Source organism: Haliotis cracherodii, unplaced genomic scaffold (assembly GCF_022045235.1).
Source record: "Haliotis cracherodii isolate W230 unplaced genomic scaffold, xgHalCrac1.p SCAF_2, whole genome shotgun sequence".
Taxonomy (NCBI): Eukaryota; Metazoa; Mollusca; class Gastropoda; order Lepetellida; family Haliotidae; genus Haliotis; species Haliotis cracherodii.
In genome coordinates, this window is record NW_027266275.1 from 34941051 (window position 1) to 34959091 (window position 18041).

At 40.6% G+C, this 18041-nt stretch overlaps 1 protein-coding gene across 1 annotated transcript; it reads right to left on the reverse strand.

The window, feature by feature from the left end:
- Positions 1 to 405: 405 nt before the first annotated feature.
- Positions 406 to 14994, reverse strand: LOC139467585 (NACHT domain- and WD repeat-containing protein 1-like). Its single transcript, XM_071249120.1, has 12 exons — positions 14958 to 14994; positions 14722 to 14783; positions 13404 to 13456; positions 11255 to 11313; positions 10033 to 10164; positions 8892 to 9094; positions 7872 to 8039; positions 7043 to 7229; positions 5546 to 5700; positions 2206 to 5064; positions 1541 to 1747; positions 406 to 576 (listed from the first exon to the last, which is right to left on the reverse strand). The coding sequence occupies exons 1-12, from the start codon at positions 14992 to 14994 to the stop codon at positions 406 to 408; spliced, it is 4293 nt and encodes a 1430-aa protein (XP_071105221.1).
- Between the last annotated feature and the right edge of the window lie 3047 nt (positions 14995 to 18041).

The following is an 18041-nucleotide window of genomic DNA, read 5'->3' on the forward strand; positions in this document are numbered from 1 at the left end:
AGGGGCATCCTCCTGATTATCGTCACGACCAGGTGCTAACATATAGCCATCATCCAGCCATTCTGCCCAAATTGAAGACGAACCTGTGGCAGCTGTAGGGCACCAGTGCCTTCCCCCTAGGTCTGCAGCAAGAGAGAAATCAGGATTAAGAGCCAGTGGCTGCACAGCTGTTGTCTCTTAGTTTTCTGTGTCTTCAGACATTATCTTCAACAATTTTTGTTGCAGTTGATACTGTCGCCTTTTCAAGGCGTTATCTTTATGCTTTGAGGCAAGTCTTCTACTCTGCAAATTCTTCAGTCTGTTGCACAGAATTCGTCTCCTTGAGCAAAGGTCATAAAAAATAAATGTCCGATTTGCTGTATATCCATGGCATCTGATGACCAATCCTCAGCAAACAAACTGAAATCACTGAATGATGTTATGGACAGGATTTTCATATTGCCAACTGTCATAACGTGTTGTGATGTGATTGTCGGTCTGTTGCACACAACTCGACTGAGTTGCTCGACAGTCAAAATAACCCAGCAACATCAACTCCAGAGAATAAATAGTCTTGATAATGAGATTCCACAGCCCATGAAAGGAAAATCAGAGACGACACCAGTGTTCGTGAATTGGGTAAGCATGTTCTGCTCTACCGATAAATCCATAAACATGTATCATTCTGAAATTGTACTGAAACTTGCCAGTTCATCTAAACAGTTAGGAATATACATTGATACTGTAAATTAGAATAATCAGAACACATTTAAAAGTACAATGTTCCTGTGTTTCCCAAATATATTATGTATTTCACAAAACCTATTGCAATTAAATTTTGCAGTGGGTTTAAATGGTATGAAACGCTCCCTCATGAAAATTAAAATAATACCAAAACCCTTTTAACAGCATTGTTAACATGCATAAACACATGATGTGTCCAGCCCAAATAATTAAAATACGATCTTTTACTCCAGTGGGAGACTTGTCTGCATGAAACACTGAGAGAACTTTGAACACCAGATCTGTGATATGATTTTTTCCTTTGATGGTTCCTTTTGGAAGTAAATGCAATGATAGAAATACAGGGTATATAATATCCACAACAATGTAATGTTGCTGCTCTCTTTATTACCATTCAGAACTGTTTCTTTATGTTCTTTTTCAAAATATATTGTTCTGAATGCTTCCCTCACTCATACTGAGAATGTAGAAGCCTTCACACTTATAGGCTGATTTGAAAGCTCCCCTGTTTCACACAGTTAGGTTGATTGCACAGTAGGTGGCAGCCTTACGTAAGCCAAGTTGTAAGTTTATATACAAGAATAATTTCTTCTTGAAAGACTTCAGGGTGTTCATAGAGATTAATAAGATTCCCCACTCCATCAAATCATTTTTAGGCTGGTGGGGTAGTCTAGTGGTTACAGCATTGATGCTTCATGCCACAGGCCCAGGTTTATTTCCCCATTTCCAGTCATCCCTTGACACAACAAATCACAATCATCCATTGATATGGTAACAAGTCCTTATCATGCCTGTCAAAATCTTAGCATAGCTGTACTTGAAAGACAAGCATCCTTGAAGATTCCCCCATGAGGAGAGCGAGGAGGTATTTTGAATCTAGTGTGAAGGTCAGCTGTCTGACCTCTCTGCCAATTTGCAGACTAACCACCTCCAGGCCAGTGCCGGGATTCCACAGCTTGACCACTCCCTCTTGGCAGACCGATGCCACCACCTTGGCATTAGGGCTCACTGCTGCACTGACAACCTGCATAGTAATAACATAAATCAATATTTGACCCGTGAAGTCACAGGTCACTCTTAGGCGACATTTTTTTTATTTCTTGGTTTATGGATTTTAAACTCATTTCAAAAGTGAGGTAGGCCAATTTAAAAAAAAAAAGGTCTCAGAGATTTTTTTTACTTGAATTTTGTCCGAAAAAGTTAGGTAGGTATAAAAATAATATTCTGGAGTAACAAAATTAAAATAACTAAATTTTTCAAGAACATTTTATCATATCCCTATAATATAATATATATTTCACTGTTTATGATACTGGGACCTGTTCCACAAAGCACCATACCCATGCTCAAAGATTAATGACATGGTTACATAAGGCTTTCCTCCTATCAAACAGACATTCTGTGAATTAACTGAAATAAATGCTGTTCAAAGTGGCATTAAATCCAACTCACTCACACACTTTCAAGAACAGAAACACTAACCTCTTTGTTATGCTTTGTTGGTGGGGCTTTCATCCCAACAGGAAGTCCAGACTCAAAGCCGTAGATGATGAGGTAGCCATCTTCAGACCCCACAGCCAGAAACTGTTGTTTTGGAGGTTGCACAAAGCAGGTGTTAGCTCCTTTGCACTGGCTGTCACCAGTCCAATCGGGTCTGTACACCATGACTAACTTCTTCCCTTTAGACATCTGCTGATCACATTTCCCTGTTGGAATGTCCCAAAATATTCCATGACGACGTGCTGCGATCAGCATTGTGTTGCCCCTGTAAGCTGAAATTGTCTCTCCAAGGGTGGGGATCTTCGACAGATTCCTCAGGCAATGTTGCAGGTTGCCAGTTCCTTGGCTTAAGTCCACTGCTGCAAAGCGGTATGGATGAGGTTGTGAAGCAAACCCACCTGACTTCTTCCAGGATTCTTTGATTGATTGGTAGTCTTCTGGCGTACACTCAGCCATGATAATTAGATACCGTTCTGAGGCACTCAGGACTGTCTTCAAACTGATGACGTCAAACATCTTTTGAAGGATTGTCTGTTTAGCAAAGCCCTGCTTCAGATCCAACTGATGCAAAGAAACCTTTTTGTCTTGAGCCAAAACATAGAGTGTCAGCTTGTCACTACAGAGAGTCAATGAAAGAACATTTTTTGGAATGATATCCTCCAAAACAGATTCTCCTGAATCTGATCTGATTGCTTTCAGAGCTTTCATGTCCTTGTTGTACAACAAGGCAATACCACTGCCAGCAAGATGAATCTCATCTGCAGCAAAACCCACATCATATGACTTGACCAAATGTCCTGATTTCACTGACCATACTTCAACTTTGCCATTCCCTCCTGCTGTGAAGATCTGATTACTTTCACTGCCGACAGCAAAGCACCTGTACTGGTGGTCATCCAGGAGTGTGTTGGTCACAACACCTGGTGTCCTGCTGGCCAGACAAGGAAATGTGGGAATCAGGAGAGTCTTCTTACTTGATTCTAGGAGATTGTTAGCATCCTTCACAAGCTTCTTCAGGTAGATGGAGTCCTCCTCAGGTCTCAGGTACACCAAAATACTTCTTGCAAGTACCAATGGGTTTTTCAGTTTGTTCTTGCTTGATTCAAGAAATGTCTTTAGAGTTTCAACTTCTTTGTCATTTCTTTTTTTAAGGAAAGTGTTCATATCTTTGACAACCTCTCCAGTAGAGCAGGCAGTGATCTTGGTGCTGAGGAAGTGGATATTGCAATATACTAAGCCTTTGAATGTTTCTTCATCAACTGCTCTTGCTGCATGGTTCAGATGATGTGTTACACATTTCAACTTCCGGAGATTCGTGACACTGGTTGGCTGTGGAGTGACTTGTCTATCTGCATCCTTGAAGTCTTTCTTTCTTTGTGACAAGTAAATGTTCTTCTTGACTCCTGTTTCTGCGAGGTATATCTGAAGCAATGTCAAGTGGAGCTTCTCAAGGAACTTGTCTGGAACATATCGAACCAAAGCTGACATGATGAACTGCCTGTGATACCAGTACATTGTAATCTTGTTCTGAGACATCCTCTCCACAAGGTACTCCTTGATGTCATAGCGGATCCTTGCCCAGAGGACTGGAGGAATCCTCACCATACCAGGAACTGGAGGGTCATGAAACCTGTACACTTCGTCTAGAACTTCATTGTCACAAGACAAAGCATCTTCAAGCTCTATCTCGGATAATCCATTGAGTCCAACTGTAATGTAACCAAGAGCATTGCGTATCAAAATCTCCCCAAACTTTTGTTCAAGTCTGTCAAATAGAATATTTATGGCAGCCCTGATTGATCCTGCAAGTTTCAAGTCACTGACAGGGGTGAAGGAGGACCATTTCACAGCTTCATCAAGGAGAAGCTTCAGGTACAGAGGGCTAGGAGCATAGGAGAAGGTCTCAATGATGAACTGAACTTGGTCATCAGTTATTCTGCGGTGCCTTAGTTTCAGATTCTTGTCAATGATCTTCTTGCCAGTGGATTCTGGAAGTATTGGAACTGCCATGTAAATGGCTGATTCTGGCAGTCTCTTCTTGATGTTGGGCAAGATGCTATGTTCTGTTGGTAGGGTTGAGAGGATGAGATGAACATTTGAGGGCAAGGTGGTCGGAAGCCATGACATGCTGTAGGCATCATTCTCACTCGATAGCTGGTCAATAGAATCTAGGAGTATGATGATTGGATCTTTGAATGTGGAAGACACGCTACGGAGAAACCTTGGAACATATTCAATAAGACTGGCCATTGTTTTGTAGCATAACGGCTCCATGATTGTATTTGTACAGTCTGCAATCTGCCCACAAACATCAAATAGCACATCATAGATGTTGAGTGTAGAAGGTGATGTTCCCAGGAACCGAATCATTCCAATATACTCTCCTTTAATCCAGGATTTCAGCTTTTTCATGACCATTGCCATGACTGATGTTTTGCCAGCACCAGACTCTGCCCAAATGGTTAGAGGCTGTCGAGATTGACCCGACAAAATGTGATCTTTGACCTTCTGGAGGATGTCCTCCTGCCCACAGAAGGTCTCACACTTGGACTTACAGAAATGAAGATGGTGAAGAGTTTCATCCAAGCCACAGTAGTACTCCCGCTGTCGGATGTGTGACGATCGCTCTTTCTTGGCAAGCATGATCATATTTGTCACATCCTGTGTAAGTTTGAGGCTGAAATCCTTGATGTAAGATCTGTGTTCAGGATTGGCTACAGGGTCTACACCTCCGCTTTTCCAGGGAACATTGAATGTTTTGCAGTTCTGTGGGCCCAGAATGTTCACAATCTTTGATATGGAGGCCTTCTGTAAAGCAGCTATATTCTTGTCAACTGTTTTCTGGAAATTAACATCAACCAGTTTATTTTAATTGTTATAAATATAAATAATTAGGACAGACTTTAGTTCTACAGTTGTTTGTGTGAAAATCATTGTTCATAGGTGGGAGAAAATAACATTAGATATAGAAGATGTTTATTCCCTTCTTTGAACATTTGAATACATTGTTAGATGTTCATTAAGACGGACTTGTTAGATTTGCAGCATTGGTCAATGTACTTTCAACAGAATTAGAAATAGTGTACTTTTTAGTCCTATTTTTTTAGGGTTGGCATATCTGTAAACCAGTTATTTTTCAAAGCTGAAGCATTACATCATCAATACATTATGTGCAAAATTTGAAATACCCCTACATGCCAATCTGTTACCATTCTTCCCAATTCTGTAGAATATTCACAAATGAGGTCCAATCTTGAACCCTACTGGGAATTATAATGGCCAGCTGCTTCTCAGTTTCAGATGTATGGATTCATTATCATACCTTTCCCTGGGAATCAGTGATACTGATGTATCTGTGAGCATCCTTGTCCTCCAAATGTTCATCAGTTAGCCCAGTCAGTTTCCGCCGATACAGAAGACAATGGGAGCTTGGCTTGGGAGCCTCAAATATTCCTTTAGCAGTTTCGAATTCAGTTACTGAAACAAAACAAAATACTTGGTATAACATAATCACTGTTCCTACAAATTAAAACTTTCTCATTTGTTGCTGGTGAGGAAGGACGGGCACCTGAAAGATGAGGGAGGAGGGGCATCTGAAAGATGAGGGAGAAGGAGCACCAGAAAGATGAGGGAGGAGGGGCATCTGAAAGATGAGGGAGAAGGAGCACCTGAAAGATGAGGGAGGAAAGGAGGAGGGGCATCTGAAGGAGGAAGTGAGGAGGGGCACCTGAAAGATGAGGGAGGAAGGGCATCTGAAAGATGAGGGAGGAAGGGAGGGGGGGCATCTGAAAGATGAGGGAGGAAGTGAGGAGGGGCACCTGAAAGATGAGGGAGGAAGGGAGGAGGGGCACCTGAAAGATGAGGGAGGAGGGGAGGAGGGGCAGCTGAAAGATGAGGCAGGAGAGGAGGGGCACCTGAAAGATGAGGGAGGGGGGCATCTGAAAGATAAGGGAGGAAGGGAGGGGGGGCATCTGAAAGATGAGGGAGGAAAGGAGGAGGGGCACCTGAAAGATGAGGGAGGAAGGGAGGAGGGGCATCTGAAAGATGAGAGAGGAAGGGAGGTGGGGCATCTGAAAGATGAGGGAGGAGGGGAGGAGGGGCACCTGAAAGATGAGGGAGGAAGGGAGGAGGGGCACCTGAAAGATGAGAGAGGGGGGGAGGTGGGGCATCTGAAAGATGAGGGAGGAAGGGAGGAGGGGCACCTAAAAGATGAGGGAGGAAGTGAGGAGGGGCACCTGAAAGATGAGGGAGGGGGGGCATCTGAAAGATGAGGGAGGAAGGGAGGTGGGGCATCTGAAAGATGAGGGAGGAAGTGAGGAGGGGCACCTGAAAGATGAGGGAGGGGGGGCATCTGAAAGATGAGGGAGGAAGGGAGGAGGGGCACCTGAAAGATGAGGGAGGGGGGGCATCTGAAAGATGTGGGAGGAAGGGAGGGGGGGCACCTGAAAGATGAGGGAGGAAGGGAGGAGGGGCACCTGAAAGATGAGGGAGGAAGTGAGGAGGGGCATCTGAAAGATGAGGGAGGGGGGGCATCTGAAAGATGAGGGAGGAAGGGAGGAGGGGCATCTGAAAGATGAGGGAGGAAGTGAGGAGGGGCACAACTATATGGGGGCTGGGGGTGGGGCTGGAGCTGAAAAAATGTTACGTGAGTTGGGGGCAGCACAATAGGATACAGTTCTTAGACCAATCCAACCAATCTCTTAACGTGGGTAGGCAAGTGTTTAGAGTGTTCACTCATTACACCAAAGACCTGGATTTTGTGTATATCTTTATATTGCTGGAATTTTGATGAAAGCAGTCTACTCCCATCCTCACTCACCTGACTTAAAGTACATGTGCCTCTGTTCCTCAGACAGCTTTCCCTCTTCATGCAGTAGTCTGGCTGCTTCACGGACAATGGACAACATCGATGTGAAAGCTGTTTGCCACGATTCCATGGCACGTTGTCGTAGATCCTCACTTCCTTGGCTGTAGTCTCCAAAATGTGGGAACTGGGACCTGATTGGCTACAAAGATTAAAAATGACAATTTTGCTAAAAAAAGGAATGGTTCACATTGGATTGAGTGAGTATGGTTTTACACCACTTTTAGCAATATTCCAGCAATATCTCGGCAGGGGACACCAGAAATGGGCTTCACACATTGTACCCATGTCGGGATTCGAACCCGGGTCTTCAGTGTGACAAGCGAACGCTTAAACCACTAGGCTACCCGACCGACTGTCTGTCTGTCTGTCTGTCTGTCTGTCTGCTTGTACTAGTCCGGACTGATGCCGATTTATAGTGCTAGCTCACTGAGATACCATGGTGCTGTTTACATGAATATCCCACTCAGACAAAGTATACAGATTCAGACCAGACCAGTCCTTGTTTTAGCCCCTTAATGCCAAGTGCTAGACAGGGTAACATCTTTAAACATCTTTAAACATCTTTTACACCTTTTAATGAACCCCGGACCTTCCACTCTACTACCAGACCAGGGAGGCGGTCCAGTCGTTAAATAGTCCATTCATCAAGACCTGGGTTTGATTCCTAACAAGGGTAAAACTTGTGCAGTTCATGCTAGGTGCTCTTGGTGGTTAGAATATTGCTAAAAGGGGAGTAACATCCAACTCACTCACTCACTCACTCAAGAGTAATCACACCTACCTGTAACACAAACTCAGGTGGAATAGCGTTGTCATCCCTCTTGTACCAGGTGTCTAACAGGGCAACATCCAGTCCCTGGCGTGACGCTATTGATCGCAGCATCTCAAACTCTGGACACAGCACCTCCGTAGGTAGAGGCCGAAAACCATACCTCTCACTCAGTATACTCTGTCCACAAGAAACATAGATAAAAACTAGAGTTTGTTTGTTTGTTTGTTTAATGCTGCACAGAACAATATTCCAACAAAATGACAGTTGCCATAAATAATCGAGTCTGAACTTGATAATCCAGTGATTGATATCATGAGCATCCATTTACACAATTGGGATACAATGACATGCATCAACCAAGTCAGCAAGTCCAACCACCCAATCTTGTAATGGTTCATTATATGAAAACTGTCAATAAAATCCTATTTAGGGTCTGAAAGTGACTATCAATATATTAAGATGAATGTAGAATGTGTTCATGATATCTGGAGGTAAAAGGATGTCTACTTGACATATATATTTTCTAAGCTAGAACAAGTTGTTATCTTGCTATCACATTTCCTTCATAAAAGTAAGATGTACAAGTTGATTTCCTGAAAAAAAGCTCTTGAAATACAAGCAAAGACAAAACTACAAACTAAAAATGTGCAAAAAGTTGGGGAGGGGTTGCCTTTTGGAGAAGGTTGACCCCCCCCAAAAAGATGACAAACTTCTAATTATACTGTAATTCACCTTATGCGGGCTCCAGGTTAGAACACATCCCTACCAACATATGCTTGTGGTAATAGGCAACTAAATGGATCATCTGGTCAGGCTAAGTAACAATCACTGGTTAATCTGGTCAAGACTCAATTATTTACAGGCTATTATCATATTGCTGGAATGTTACTGAGTGACGCATTAAAAACAAACAAACAAAAATTTGGCTAACAATTAATGAAATATATCATGTTTTTATTTTTATTGTAGTCATTAAATGACTTTTTGTTTCCCCCCTTATCATATTTTGAAACTGTTGCAATGACTTACAATGAAGTTTGGTCCTAGCGAGACATTCTGACAGTTCTTCACTTCCTGTAGGCACAGGCGTTCAGCCGAGTGGTCGTTCTGTGTATCCTCTGTCAGGCCCCACCGAAGGTCAACCAACTGAAGGTCAAGGTCAAGGCTTGAGCAGAATGACCGTAGTATGGGTGAGACGTCACGTGACAGTGCATTACGTTCAGCTCGCATGTCTACAACAGAAGTAACCGTATGTTGATAACTTCGTCCAAAAGTCTCAACAGCAGAAACCATATGTTGATAACATCCCCATGTCTCAACAGCAGAAACCATATGTTGATAATATCATCCCCATGTCTCAACAGCAGAAACCATATCTTGATAATATCATCCCCATGTCTCAACAGCAGAAACCATATGTTGATAATATTGTCCCCATGTCTCAACAGCAGTAACCATATGTTGATAATATCATCCCAATCTCTCAACAGCAGAAACCATATGTTGATAATATTGTCCCCATGTCTCAACAGCAGAAACCATATCTTGATAATATCGTCCCCATGTCTCAAAAGCAGAAACCATATCTTGATAATATCGTCCCCATGTCTCAACAGCAGAAACCATATCTTGATAATATCGTCCAAATGTCTCAACAACAGAAACCATATCTTGATAATATCGTCCAAATGTCTCAACAGCAGAAACCATATCTTGATAATATCGTCCCAATGTCTAAGTCTTATGTCACAAGCGCAAAATTCTCATTCTATACTGAACAAAACAAGTTAGGGATCATGAATATTTTGGGGATATAGTGAAGACCAGGCACACAATTTCATACAAAATACCCCAAAACATATTCATGATCCCTAAATTATTTTGTTCAGTATATATACAGTTCTTTTTATGCTGCCCCTGAGTGTATTCAACAATGTATTGCAATGAGTAGACAAGCGTTTTACATTTTGTATCTTAGTCTGCCAAGGTTGTGAGGCATTTTGCTCATTAAGAAGGTCATTTTGTATCTGCACAAAGTAATTATCAAGACATGAGGAAATTCCATGTAAATGACAGAGGCTACCCATAGATACCTGACTCATAGAGTGTACCAGTAGATATTGCCACATAGAGGTTACCTGCAAATACCTGTAGATATATGACAGACTACCTGAGAATGTGGAGCTGATGAAGATGCGGACGATGGAGCGAGGGAGGGGCAGGAGGTCTGACATGTCCCCCTGTAGCATCGCATCAAACTTCTTCTCCATGGCCTCATCATACTGGGGCTTGGGCTGCTTGTCTACATACAGAAACATTACAGCTTAGGCTCACCATGTGACAACTTTATTTTAAACACTGTGTCAGTGACTTCTGAGAAACATATTTTCAATCTTATATCTATATCAATTCTGTCTGTATGTTTATTGTGTAACGCCGCACTCAGCAATATTCCAGCTATATGATGGACCGCTTCAGTGGTCTAGTGGTAGAGCGCCCGCCCGGAGAGTGGAAGGCCTAGGGTTCGATACCCGGCCGCATCATACCAAAAGACATTAAAAGATGGTACTTGTTGTTACCCTGTCTGGCACTCAGCATAAAAAGGGTAAAACAAGGACTGGTCGGCTTGGAGTCAGTAAACTGTGTCTGAGTGGGGTATTCATGTTAAACTGCGGCATGGTATCTCAGTGGGCTAGCACTATAAATCAGCACCAGTCCGGACTAGTACAAGCAGCCACACACACACATACACACATGTGCATGCACGTCGCTATATAAGTGCAATAATCTTGGAAACAACGTTAAACCCCATTTCATGTCCCCTCACCCAGCTATATGATGGCAGCCTTCAAATAATAAAGACAACCACACAATCCAGTGATTGATATTATGATCAATGATCCATGTTTGGGGGTACGTTGACATGCCATCAACCAAGTCACCGAGCTGACCACCCGATCCATTTAGCCACCTGTTACAACCAGTCCAGGTTGCAAGGGACCAAAGCCAATGTGTTCCTAGTTTAATCACCTCTGATGACTAGGAACTGGATACTAGGGACACATTGTACCTCATGGTCCCCGCAGTGGTGGCATACAAAAACGATCGGACAGAAGATATTGTAAATACATGCATATAAAATTAGTTAGAAAATATCAAATCATATTAAAATAACTGTAACGTCACAAGAGCCATATTCCAAAAAGGGATCTTTGCACTCAACTATCATAAATTCAACTGTGCTTATACTGGATATTTGACAGTCATAGTGGTCGGGGATCACTTTGTGCAATGAGGCCAAAATCATTAAACCATTTGTAGATGATGAAATACATGAAGACAACAACCTACATAGATTGAAAAATAAATTCTGCAAACTTCTCCAGACATACCATTTGCCCCAGCTGGCTTCGTCCTGACCTCTTCCTTCACCTGCTTAGCAGCTGAGCTTCTGGAATTGAAGTGATGATTATCACCATTTTCCCTGTCTCAATAGCAAAATGCACTGTTACATCTTAGCATGTGGAACGCCAAATGTAAGTTGGGTTTCATACTGAGTGATTGTCTAAGCATGTGGAATGCCAAATGTAAGTTTAGTTGCTCACTCAGTGATTGTCTGAGCATGTGGAATGCCAAATGTAAGTTTAGTTCCTCACTCAGTGATTGTCTGAGCATGTGGAACGCCAAATGTAAGTTTAGTTGCTCATTCAGTGATTGTCTGAGCATGTAGAACGCCAATGTAAGTTTAGTTGCTCACTCAGTGATTGTCTGAGCATGTGGAATGCCAAATGTAAGTTTAGTTCCTCACTCAGTGATTGTCTGAGCATGTGGAATGCCAAATGTAAGTTTAGTTGCTCATTCAGTGATTGTCTGAGCATGTAGAACGCCAATTGTAAGTTTAGTTGCTCATTCAGTGATTGTCTGAGCATGTAGAACGCCAAATGTAAGTTGTGTTGCATACTGAGTGATTGTCTGAGCATGTGGAATGCCAGATGTAAGTTGGGTTCCATACTGAGTGATTGTCTGAGCATGTGGAACGCCATATGAAAGTTTAGTTGCTCATTCAGTGATTGTCTGAGCATGTGGAACGCCAAATGTAAGTTTAGTTGCTCACTCAGTGATTGTCTGAGCATGTGGAATCCCAAATGTAAGTTGGGTTCCATACTGAGTGATTGTCTGAGCATGTGGAACGCCATATGAAAGTTTAGTTGCTCACTCAGTGATTGTCTGAGCATGTGGAACGCCAAATGTAAGTTTAGTTGCTCACTCAGTGATTGTCTGAGCATGTGGAATGCCAAATGTAAGTTGGGTTTCATACTGAGTGATTGTCTGAGCATGTAGAACGCCAAATGTAAGTTTAGTTGCTCACTCAGTGATTGTCTGAGCATGTGGAACGCCAAATGTAAGTTTAGTTGCTCACTCAGTGATTGTCTGAGCATGTGGAATGCCAAATGTAAGTTGGGTTTCATACTGAGTGATTGTCTGAGCATGTGGAACGCCAAATGTAAGTTTAGTTGCTCATTCAGTGATTGTCTGAGCATGTGGAACGCCAAATGTAAGTTTAGTTGCTCACTCAGTGATTGTCTGAGCATGTGGAATGCCAAATGTAAGTTGGGTTTCATACTGAGTGATTGTCTGAGCATGTGGAATGCCAAATGTAAGTTGGGTTTCATACTGAGTGATTGTCTGAGCATGTGGAACGCCAAATGAAAGTTTAGTTGCTCACTCAGTGATTGTCTGAGCATGTGGAATGCCAAATGTAAGTTTAGTTGCTCACTCAGTGATTGTCTGAGCATGTGGAACGCCAAATGTAAGTTTAGTTGCTCACTCAGTGATTGTCTGAGCATGTGGAACACCAAATGAAAGTTTAGCTGCTCACTCAGTGATTGTATGAGCATGGGGAACGCCAAATGTAAGTTTGGTTTCATACTGAGTGATTGTCTGAGCATGTGGAACGCCAATGTAAGTTTGGTTTCATACTGAGTGATTGTCTGAGCATGTGGAACGCCAATGTAAGTTTAGTTGCTCATTCAGTGATTGTCTGAGCATGTGGAACGCCAAATGTAGGTTTAGTTGCTCACTCAGTGATTGTCTAAGCATGTGGAATGCCAAATGTAAGTTTAGTCGCTCATTCAGTGATTGTCTGAGCATGTGGAACGCCAAATGAAAGTTTAATTGCTCACTCAGTGATTGTCTAAGCATGTGGAACGCCAAATGTAAGTTTAGTTTGGTCATTTACGCAAAGCAGTTTTATTTACATTCTACGTTAAGTATATTTAGTTCCAGCTACTAATTGACTTTTTTGCATGTATTCAAACTGTATGTCAGGTGTACTATTATTACTAAACTGCTTCCTGGTTCTCAATGCTTTGCCCGGGTCATTAGCACTGGGCTGTCAGCTACATCATCATCATGATTATGTTGTCGCCGATATCATTGCCTTTTTTTTCACAATAAAAATTTGATTTGACTCATCTCACGTAAAACTTACGATAGATTTATTGGTTGTTTTAGAATATATAACAATGTGAGGATACTTACCCTTTAGAACTCCTTGTGCCATTTTTTCCAGTACTTTTACCAAGGACTGATGGCTGAAATAATTCAAAACCCAAAATATATTTACAATGTTCCTACTATGTGGTGAAATGTTAAAAGTAGGACACACATTTTCATTCATTGTTTCACATTTATTTGCAAACCAATTATCTTGGCTAGGTAGAAAGGAAATACATTGGTGTATCTCAATAAGATTTCCTTTCATGTGGCATCAACTTTTAAGTTTGTTGGTTTAGTGTGGCAATATAAATCCTTATTCTGTTTTAAATGCAGGGTTGTTTAATATTGTATTCATTGATATCTACATGTATGAATCTAATAACTTCTAAGGCATGTTGTCAACAGTGATATTAATAATGTAATTATTACTTAACGAGTTAACAGTTACTGTTTGTTACATTTCTGTAGCTGAATCTTAATTTTCCAATAGAAAAAATGTCAAAGAATCATAAATTCAAACTATTTTTATTTCATTTACTGATTGTTTGAATCTTGAAAATGAAAAACAAGTAAAATGTCGCTTCACTATGTTATGGGCAACTAGTGGACTCTCATTATGGTTATTTAATATGAGAGAAGACTCAAGACATGACCAGTGAGTGCCTAGTGATGAGTCTTAAACCTCATAGCTTGATACCATAACAAATATTTATAACTTGGCATATATCCATTAATATATGCCATCATTTTCAATAAATGCCAGGTCTGACTTAACACTAAAACAGAGACCCATCGGGCTCTGAAGGTTCGCGAAAAAAAAAAGCAATATTGTTTGGAGTACAAATACATGAAAGTGAAAGGTCATAGTTGTATCAAAAATCATAACAGGCCAAAAAATGTGTTATATGTTATTCCAATAAATCAGTTACTGGCTGCATAGCAAATGTCATGATGGTATTGAGTAATGCTGAAAAGGGCATTTTCATGTTTAAAATCTAATCAGAATTCTGTGAGTTGTTTAGAGACATCATAGCTGGGGTCATTCATACCAACTTGAGTCTTTATAGGCCTCCTAGTTTCAGAGGAAATGTCGAAATGCAAAAGTAACAATAGTCACACAGATAATGGACAACGCATAAGCTCACTTGACGTTCATACAGGTGTGGTAAAACATTAATGTCTTCTTACTGTAGAAAATACTAATGTCAGGCCTCTTTTAACTGCTGGTCCTTGAGAATCTCCAGGGAGCTTGATGAACTAATCAAGCACTTGGTGCTTTTAGAGGAAATACAACATTCATCAATATGTCATATACACAGGTGTATCTGAAACAATAAATGAGGTACAGATAAATACTCACCTGTCCAGGTGTGTTGTTTGTGATCTGAAACGAGGATACCCTCTTTGTTGGAGGTGCAGAAGCTGAAGTTAATGAGAATAATACAGGTAAAACAAACACCGCTTGAAACAGTAGATATATATATCTCATATATAGATATGATCTCATTACGTTTTATATTGAAGCTTACACAATCTGGACCTCCCTCCCTCCCTCCTTCCCTACCTCACTCACTCACTCACAAAGGTTTCACTTACATTTAGTCTTGGAACTCGTGCCCTTTGATTGTGACATCGTAATCTGTAAATCACAACACCAGAAATTAAATGGTAAATTAGATGATATGAGGTGATTACGTATTGGGGGCTTTTCACGCCAAACACCCGGTTCGATTCCCCAGATGGGTACAATGTGTGAAGTCGTGTTTCCTGCTGTGGTATTGCTGGAATATTGCTAAAGTGGCATAAAACCATAGACACTTGCTTCATTTCGGAATAACAATATATTATGTCTGGTACATGACTTGGTTTCAAGTTTGCTTCTTCTGTTCACATAAAAGTAATTTTGGTGTGACAGTCCAGTTTTAGTTAATGTTCTATAAATAAGTTATAACATTGTTTTATTTACTCAGTAATCTTTATATTTCCCCATCATTGCTGATGTTGAAATTCAATAACATAAAAGTTATGAAAATGCCCATTGCATCATTTTATTGACTACACTATGCTTGTCGAAAGAGGCAACTAACGTGATCAGGTGTTCAGGCTTGCTGACTTGGTTGAAGCATGTCATTGTATCCCAATTGCGTGGACTGTTACTCATGATGTCAGTCATTGGATTGTCTGGTCTAGACAAGATTATTTACAGAAAGCTGTCATATAGCTGGAATATTGCTGAGTGCAGCGTTAAACAACAAACAAACAAAATTTATTGTCTTTATGCACCTATAGATGAAAATAAATTGCTGGAGGCTGAGTTGTTTTACTTGAAATATATTCCATCAGGCTACATGTAGTTCTACCAAACACTCATATCCATCAGGACATCCATCAAAATTTGATGTATGCACATGCCTTGAACCATTATTTTTTTTATTTTTAAATAAAACATGTATTAAAACAGGATAGGGCACACCCAAAAATTATAAAATACCTTACCTGTATATAAAACTTGGATGAAAATGTAATAATATATTAATTCTTGCCTGAACAGAATATTTGGCATTTTATTTTAATTTACAAATTTATATCAATTTCATCCTGAAAACATGTGCCATCAATCAATTAAAGACAGGTGAAGTCGTACTGGAAGATTTAACTTCGCTGTTGTATAGATGCATATTCTGGCATAGGGCTTCATATCGAAATTCATGCATATTCATAATCCAAATCACCTTTCGAGGCATCGTGTTCCTGAATATGCATGATTTTCGCAAAATGATCCTGTGGTTCGTGTAATATCCTGAGATACGATACTGCAAAATGATTTATTTGACTGTTCTGTACGTGCTATACATTTGCATAAATGTATATAATGAGCATACAAGTAACATGACTTGAAACAATATTGGACACGTAAAAACAAGTTAAACATCGCTGAATCTGCCAATCAACCACAGAAATGTTGTCAGTACCGACAGGTGCCCGATAGGCGATACGAGTGATCTGCTGCTGACATTATCGAGCAAATGGACACGTGCATTTTTACCTCTTTTAACTATTATTTCAAAAGTTCTGACCACTGCTGGCGGCTCATTCCCTCAACACATTACATGTGTATATATGCTGATGCCATCTTTTGAACACACTATGCGTGTCCGCCTATACATCGCCTTTAGTGTCGTCATGGCAATGCAAACACATCGCTGGCTCAAGCTCCTCACAGCGATAGTCCGTTTGCGGAGCTCTCTTTAATAGCATGACAGCAATAAGATATTCGGAACTGAAACAGACAAACCTGTGCAAGCTTATTAAGACGCCTTTACATAATATACCATGTATTATTGTTTTCGTAACATTCTCTTAATGTTTAAGAAGTGAAGTGATTAATTGTTGTTTTAATTGTTGCCACAGTTAGCAGTATTCCAGCAGTATTCCAGCAGTATTTCAGCAGTATTCCAGCAATAGTCCAGCAACATTCCAGAAATATTCCAGCAGTATTTCAGCAGCCTGTCATTGATCGGGTCTGGACCACCAAACATTTGAAGGAGTGGAAAAAATTGTGTGTGACTGAAGATTTTATTCAACACTTGTAAAGAGGGATCTTATGAACATCCTCTGAAATTTGAAAGCAACATATATGTCCAATGGTTTTGAAGAAGAGATTGGTATAAAGGCAACCTCAAGGTGAGGTTGAAGTGGTCTTTGTTTTATGTTTTCCTCATACAATTGTTTTCTCTTGGCAGGTGTATGCATCCAATATTAAATGTTTTTGTTATATGAAACAAAGTGTTACCCATGAATCATTTGCCTTCTCATGCATGTACTTGGTTGGAGGCATATTTTTCCAGTCCGGCAATATCACAGATCGACAAAGCCACATGTGCCTTATGTCCCAAGTCCTTGAAATATTTTGAGTAAGTGAGTTGAGTTCAGGCCACTTTTACCACTATTCCAGCCACATAACTGCAATGGGACACCAATAATGATATTTCTCCATGTGGGCAATCGAACCTGAGCCTGCGAGTGATGGGCCTTTAACCACACGCTACCTCACCAGCCTGAAAATGTTTTGAAGGAGGTGGGGATTCCAATGAGTAAGCTAATTCTATGTTGTTTATTTCTACAAACTGCGTGTTGTCTTTCAGGAAAATATCAATCTTGTATGTAAACTTACTACCCTGCCTTAGTTACGAGACCACTTGCTTATTAAACAAGATGTTTTACGTTACCATTTCTTCATGAAGATCTGACAAAGTTTTGATAGATCACTCAGTCAATGAGCATCAAGACTTCTAAATTCTCTGTATGATCCAGGAAAGCATTCAGAGCAGTATGTCTGATTTCTCTATCTCGAAAATGAACCTAAATGGGCATTTACGCATGTAAATAATAAAGGCAGTAATATTATAATATAGAGTATATTCAATACACCCAGATGATTCTGTTATAACATCTACTCCTCCAGTAGAGGGAGTACCATCAAAGGTATAGTTGTGTTATTTGTGGCTTCTGAACCCATAAGCAAGTGATGGAGAAGACCATTTGCATGGTGATGTTCAAATTTGACAAAACACATTAATACCAGTTCCCTTTACACAGTTTGCTCAATTAAGTGAGTTAATTGAGTTTAACACCACTGTGAACAGTAGTCCAGTTATATCACAGTGTGTCAGCTCGATG